General features: G+C 49.2%; 1 protein-coding gene across 1 annotated transcript in view; it reads right to left on the bottom strand.

Moving 5' to 3' along the window:
- ubald2 (UBA-like domain containing 2) overlaps positions 1-6780 on the bottom strand; it is an 8219-nt gene extending 1439 nt beyond the window's left edge. Inside the window, exons 1-2 of the mRNA XM_005747724.1 lie at positions 6451-6780; positions 1964-2020 (exon numbers count right to left, since the gene is read on the bottom strand). Of these exons, the coding sequence (XP_005747781.1) occupies positions 1964-2020; positions 6451-6570 (177 nt within the window). The 5' untranslated portion in view covers positions 6571-6780. The remainder of the gene's footprint in view (positions 1-1963; positions 2021-6450) is intronic.
- Positions 6781-7043: the final 263 nt, after the last annotated feature.

The raw sequence follows: 7043 nt of genomic DNA, 5'->3' as shown, positions 1-7043 counted from the left end.
CACACACACACACGCACACACACACAGCGAAGGAAAGTCAGGAGGGCCATTGGACGACCCAGACTTTCTAAGGCTGCTGGAGGCGGAGCCACACATGCTGCTCAATGAAAATAAGATTATTAAACAGCTTCGTTTTAATGAGGTCAGCAGCTGCGAGTCTGCAGACAATAAACCAACACGGTGGAACCAAAACCCGAGCCACCACGACACGCTGGCTGCACCCATATTTATATATTCTTTGTGTTTATGGTTTACTGGGGGGGCAATAACCGTCTGTTGGCAGGTCGCAGGAACTTCCTGGAGTCTCCACCAGCGCCCGAGATAAAACTGACATTAATTACCCTCCATATGTGGTACAGATGGTTGAACCCGAGTCTCAGGTGCAGACCTTTTAGCCCTTCCCCTTCCTTTTACGGCGTGCGACACGCCCATCTCATGAGGTGATGTTTAGCGACGTCAATTTGGAGCACACCGAAACAAACAGAGTTGCGCCTGCAGCCACAGATCTGTGTCACCAAAACAACAGCGGGATGACCACAGTGACTTTTACGCTGCCTGTTGGAGCTCCGCCTTCTCACATGTTCACGTTGAGCCGGCGAAAGGCCTCCTTCCCGACGTAAACAGCCGGGTGTGTTGTTTCAGCGCCGAGGTGCACGGCGTGCAGAGGCGGTAAACCTGCGGGCATTTTCCTGCTGCTGTTCAGGCCGGATCGGCGTGTTCGTTACAAACGGCCTCGCCTCTGTAGATTTCCCGTGAGCCTCGGAGAACCGGTTCTGTGGTGTGCTGCGTGTTGATGCATCGCACCGATGACGTTGGACCAAGAACAAAAACACCAGCTTGCCGGGCGCCACGTGACCTCACACAGAGCCAAATAATCAAACTTTTACTTACGAGTCAAAAATGATCCTCAGGAACAGGATCGATTGGTTCTTATCAACTCTCTGAGGCGCAGCTGCACGTGCACACACGCTCTCTCATTAATCTCCGAGGCGTCTAAGAAGGAGAAGAAGCCGCTCGGCTGGTTCCTGCGGAGCTTTTTATTTCCTCAAGACTTCAGTGTTATCTTTAATAGTTGATCAGTTTACAGACACACATGTGGATTCCCATTTCCCCCATACTCCGAAAAACTGTTTGTACTCAAAATATTTTTTACATTTTTCTAAAATATTCCACTAAATTTGTCAATATTTGTTCTTACGGCAAAAAGTCCAAACTCTGCCATTTTCTGAGCCTCAAACAAACTCAGTACTTTCACAATAAAGGCTCCACATCGCTGCTCCCTCCTCCTCCTGTGCACCCCGGGAGGAAGTTGGGCAGCTGATGCTCGCTCAGAGCGCTGAGTTGCTTCAGTGCAGATGATGAAGATGATGTCACCCAAAATAACAACAAAGCAGCCTGCTGCCTCAACATGCCCCCCCCCTCCCAACGCATGCACACAAACCAGAGGAGGAGGAATGAAAACAAAACACGCCTGCTGCAGGCGTCCCAGCACGACCGAGGATCAGATCCAGGGAGGCAGAGGCAGGAGACTTAATGAGAACACACACACACACACACACACACACACACACACACACACACACACACACACACACACACACACACACACACACCTGTCTGCTCACTGTGACGCAGGTCTGCACATTTTCTCTTTATAAGCCGGTAATTATTAAATTACAGGGCTGCAGTTGGAGATTAAACAGTTATTATGGCTGCACACGCCCGTCGTCCTAACAGCGCTCAAACACAAACACAGCGTCTGTGCGAGCAGCTCGCCCTCCACCTTCTGCTGCTCTGTGACTAAACCAACCGGCAGATGCAGGAAGAAGGAATGGCGTGGACCATCGAACTGCTTCCTGATGTCTGAACGGCAGCCTGTGGATCGCCACGCTGAACCATCCAACCACAACCCCAGAAGACTTTCATAAAATCGTTGTGTTTAGTAACGTTTTCACGCACTTACCATCTGGTGGTGATGCCCGGGGACGTTGGCCTCCTGGAAGAAGGAGCTCAAGGCCGTCTGCAGACAGAAAGAGAGGCAGAAGGACGAGTTACGTTTCCACATGGAGAGCAAGCAGGACGCATTCATTTCCCCCAAAACCTCAGACAGGAAGGGCCGCCCCATACCCCCACCTTTCACCATCGTTAACACAAAGGGCTAAACGTATCATCTCCACGCTGGGACCTGAAACTGAGTCATCAGACCGCAGAGACTCTTTTTTCTGCAGAGCTGCTGGGAGTGAAACCTCGAGGGAGGCGAACAAAAACCAGACTTTCTGTTTCTGAAGAAATGATCTGCAGCTTCCTGCAGAGCTGACAACATTTTTAAAGCCACAGAACGAAAACGAGCTTATTTCACAGCCAAACCACCTGAAGCAGCCGAGGTCATCGCGCCTGGAAGCTTTGATAACATACCCAATAATCACTGAAACAGGAAAACTGATCAGTTATAAAAGGACCGACTTATTTATGATCATGGACTCATGTGTCACATCATTTTTCATTTCCTGTCTCGGGGCATTAACCGCCAGAGACAACCTCACAAAACCCAAAAAGACGTTTAGTTTCATGTTTGCAGAAACACGCTGAAAGTGTTCGGATTTAAGCAGCTGTGGCGCAGAAACACTGGCAGTGAAGTAAGAAACAAAGAGTCTCATCAGCGTCTCCTGTTTCGTCCTGTGTGACATTGAGCTGGGTTGGACTGACTCAAACGCTCGTATCTCTGAAGGTCTGCAAGTTTTCAGAAGACAAAACACGAGCGCTCGTCGAACTTTTCCAGCTTTCCCTCACAGCAGCCTGAAATGTAAACAGTGCGTCTCCTGATTGTGCAAACAGGGAAACGAGTTGGCTTCACGTACGCATCGTCTTTGTTGTGAACTCAAACGCACGCTGTGATTGCAGAAGGAGAAACACCGGGCCGACCCAACGCTACAAAACATTTCCCGAGGACCCAAGGGACCCCCCCCCAGCAATGTTGCGGGGGGTGGAGTCATCCCACAGGTGGTAACTGACCAGGAGGGGACCACTTTAGACTTTCCATTCCCAACACTGAGACAGCCAGTTTCTGCACTAAGGACTCGAACGCCTCGGAGCTCCACTGTTCCCAGCATCTTCGACGTGCAGGAACATTAAAACCAGCACAATATTTAACCGTGCATAACAGATAAAAATCACTGAATGTGGTGTTTGCTGAGTTCAATGTCTGCAATAACTGTGGGACTGCAGAGCTCCTGTGGTCTGAACAGGGAGCGTGAGCTTGTTTTGCAGCTCAGTTTCTTCTTTTTGTTCCCAACACTTGAATGAATGCCGTGCCCTTCCCTCCCCCCAGCCGTGGTTGTTTAACAACAGCGGTGGCGCAGGAATGTCTGCCGTACAACGTGACACCCATCTCAAAGAGCGAAAGTGCTCGGCCGCTATTGTGCGAAGAGCCGCTCTTTGTCTCGTCTCGTTTAATTTTCTGGTTTGTTGCAGGAAACTCCGTAACCTGCGAGTGTCTTTAAAAGTCCTTGCAGAGGGAAAACGGTTCACGGCGGCGTGACGGCTTTTACTTTCACTCTAGTGCCTCATGACCAAGGACAAAAAAAAAACAGAAGCTCCAACAGAAAAAGAAACTTCCTCTTTCAGCAAAGGGGCAAACCGGGCGGTTCGACAGGAAGTTAATCAGCAGCTATTTTCACTGTCATTGTAGTAATTTTACAAAAACAGCATGAACACATTTCCTGCTTCGGGCTCCTCACGTGTCGCTGTGTTTGCTCAGAACGAGTCAACACTGTACAAACACAGTCAGCATCATCAACATGATAATCAACACAAAACACTCATCTGGACCTGCCAACGTCACTCAGCGCTCGGGTCTGTTTTCAAAAGCTTTCTTTCCCCTCAAACAAACTTCTTCCACCAACTTCGTTACTCCAGTTACTCGTCCACAGGTTAAATCTCAGGATTATTTAAGGTCCGTGCGTCTCTTCACAGCCGGCTGAAGGTCTGTGGTCACGCGGTTCCTTAACATCATTCAATCTTTCCCCATAAATGTAAACTTTGAAACTTCTACTCTTGGGTCTGTATGATGTCAGTGAGAGGCAAGTGACACAGGCAAGATAAATACAGATTATTTTTGACCTGTGAGTCAGCAGGACATCCAGCGTGAACGTAAACACCTGGACGATTGTTCTAAAAGAGGAAATTGTCCACAGAGACTGAACGAGTTTGTGTATCAGGCTGTAAACCTGTTGATTTCTGCTGGAATGTTCTAACATGGGAGTCTATGGGGACTGACTAACTGCTGGAGCCTCCAGTGGACGTTAGAGGAACTGCAGCTCGATTCTCTTCATTCAGCAAACACCAAAACAAAATAACAGCCTGCTGTGGGGACATGTTAGCGTGGGACTGAGGTCTGACTGCAAGTCCGGCGTCTCAGACGCGAGGAACACCCACATCCTTCACACCAAGGTTGCGCCTCTAACCCGTGCTTCTCCCTCAGCGTTGTTTTCCAGGATTCAGCTGTATTATGTTGTCCAGGTAACGTGAAGGTTAGTGACTCACCCCAGAGACACAACAACACTCCTTAATCCCAGTTTCCAGTCACACAAAGTAGCAGTGCACAGCACTTTTTCCAAATAAACAAGTCAGCCAATCAGAGTCATAACCCCAACTCCTGACAGTACTCCAAACATCACCACCGCCTCCTCCCCTCCCGGTGCAGCACCTGGCTGCAACAGACAGAGGTGTGGAAGCTCAGGTGACCGTTAGCTGTTCAGCAGGTCAATGCTGCGGATGGGTGCGTTTGATGAAATGTCAGATGTTCTGGAAGGTGGTCAAGGAGAAATCATCCACGCAAACACAGACAGATGGGAGCAGAAGTTGAAAACAGGACCTGGGTACACCTAAATCTTTTTTTTATCCTTTATTTATTTCATTGAATAAGAATAACGTTCACAAATTGCTGTGAGGTGACGCAGCACAGAACCGTAGTGAAACAACTTTTCAGGAATGGCTGATGGACTGCCAATGCTGCCTTATCAGGCTCAGCACAGTCTGTGCATTTCTGCTTTTTAAAGGTGGGCCAAAATAAAAATGTCAGGCTTCTTCCAGCGATCCAGTCTGAGATCATTCAATTAACATTTTGGATCCATGAAAAGGAAAATCCCCAAATCTTAATCCGATCCACAATCTGTGATCGGTGGTTAGAGAGAGGCTGAGGAGGATTTCAAACACGAGTGCGAGTGTGTTTTCTTCATAAGCTGGCGAAAACACAGCGCTCTGTGCTGCAGCACATGAAGGAAACAAGCTCAGGCCTGTTTAGCAATGAAAGAGGAAACCAGTGAGGAGCAGAGGGAGCCTGACCGTCACTTCATAGAAATTTCCAAGTTTGTTGGTCAACAAAATCTGATCAATAGTGGCTACTTTTCATTTTCCAGTGAGCACAGAGCCTTCTGTAATGACTTACAGCTGGCCTGTGTATTTACACTGTACGCTTTATTGAATTATTAGCCTGACCATCACAGGCCCAGTAAACAGTCACGTCCCCGGCATGCGTATCAGATTAATATCATGGGACCCAAAAAGAGGAGAACCAGCAGCTCAACCACGCATTTTATGACTCCCACTAAACACAACGAGCAGCTAAAGGCTCGTCTATCCGCTGGCCTGCCTCGCCCTGTTCGAGGAGGACTTCTCGGCTTTGAATCATAGTTAGAGACACGAGCGCCACGTTGGGAAAACTGCGAAGAAACAGCTCAAACTGACCTCCACCAGCCAGCTTCAACTTCTAATAGGTGTTAATGGCACACGGAGGTCCGTGTATAGGAACAGCTGGAAGGATAATGCATCTTAATCGGTCTATATATAACCGAGAAGCACCGGGATCAATGTCAGGGCGCTTAGCGGGGAGCACGCACGGTCTGACCTCTTTATCCGCTCCGTGAAGCGGACACAAACACGCAGAGAGCCGCTCGCTGTGCTTCCAGAAACTCACACAGGAAACGTGATGAAACGATTGTTTTTGAGCCGGGCAGGGAGGGGCTGATCCATCAGATCACCCCGCGAGCTCTGACGGTAAACAAGCCTGACCTGTAGTTTATGATCTGTGAGTAATGCGAGCGGATGAAAAACAGCGCATCTTATCTTATCAGCATCTCCACGCCAAAATAAACACCGCCCTACTCTAGCCTTACACAGCCCTGGTCCAACCCGAGCGCACTACCGCTCTGCCCGGCTAACAGCAGCTAGCTTAACGGCGAGGCGACGGAGAATGTAAACAAAAAGCATCGAACACCACGTCCTCAGCGCGGCTAGGCGGCTAACGCTAGCCCCGGGAGCGCATGGCAGCGAGGCAGCACGGGAAATCCTCAAAACAATCACCACAGCGAGTTCACGGGCACCTCTTTCTACACCAAATCACGCGTGGGGGTTAATAAAAGGACTCAACGTGTAAATAAACCTCCCACTCACCTCGAACTGCCAGTGGGCCGCCTGGAGGAGCTGCTTCGCCTGATCCGCGGCGCAGCCAGCCGTCAAAACAAACTGGTTTATCATCACTTGGTGCCTCAGTTCTTCCATATTGACCGACATGGCTGCTCCCGCGGCTCCTTTACAGACAAAAACTGCCACCTTTTTTTCTAAAAAATAAAAAAAATGATAATAACTAAACCCGGACCTGAAGGAAGCCCCGCGAACCTTCCGTCCTTCCTGCTCGTCTGTCCGTGAGTCTCCGCAGCAGCAACAACAATGTTTTCATGTCATCGCAACAACAAAGAGCAACGCGTCACTGATTGGACGACTCCACGGCGAGAGAGTACTACAGAGGCGCTGATTGGCTATCGATGAAACGAGTTTAAATTTCTTCGGTGCGCTGGTTTTAAGTGTTAGGACTGTGTCGGTAGGTGGAGTGTTAAATACGGGTGAGTGAAAACCGTCCACGCCGCCCTCAGTGTTTGTCGAGTATTGTTACACAAGCGCTTTCATTTGTGTTCGTTACGCTGACGTAATGTTCGATCGGCCAGTTGCCGTAAACTCATAGAGCCGATTGGCTGCTTCCTCACGAG

This window comes from Pundamilia nyererei, unplaced genomic scaffold, assembly GCF_000239375.1.
Source record: "Pundamilia nyererei isolate P.nyererei 1_Seehausen unplaced genomic scaffold, PunNye1.0 scaffold00202, whole genome shotgun sequence".
NCBI lineage: Eukaryota > Metazoa > Chordata > Actinopteri > Cichliformes > Cichlidae > Pundamilia > Pundamilia nyererei.
The sequence above is the reverse complement of the archived record's forward strand: the minus strand, read 5'-3'. Positions and strand labels throughout refer to the sequence as shown.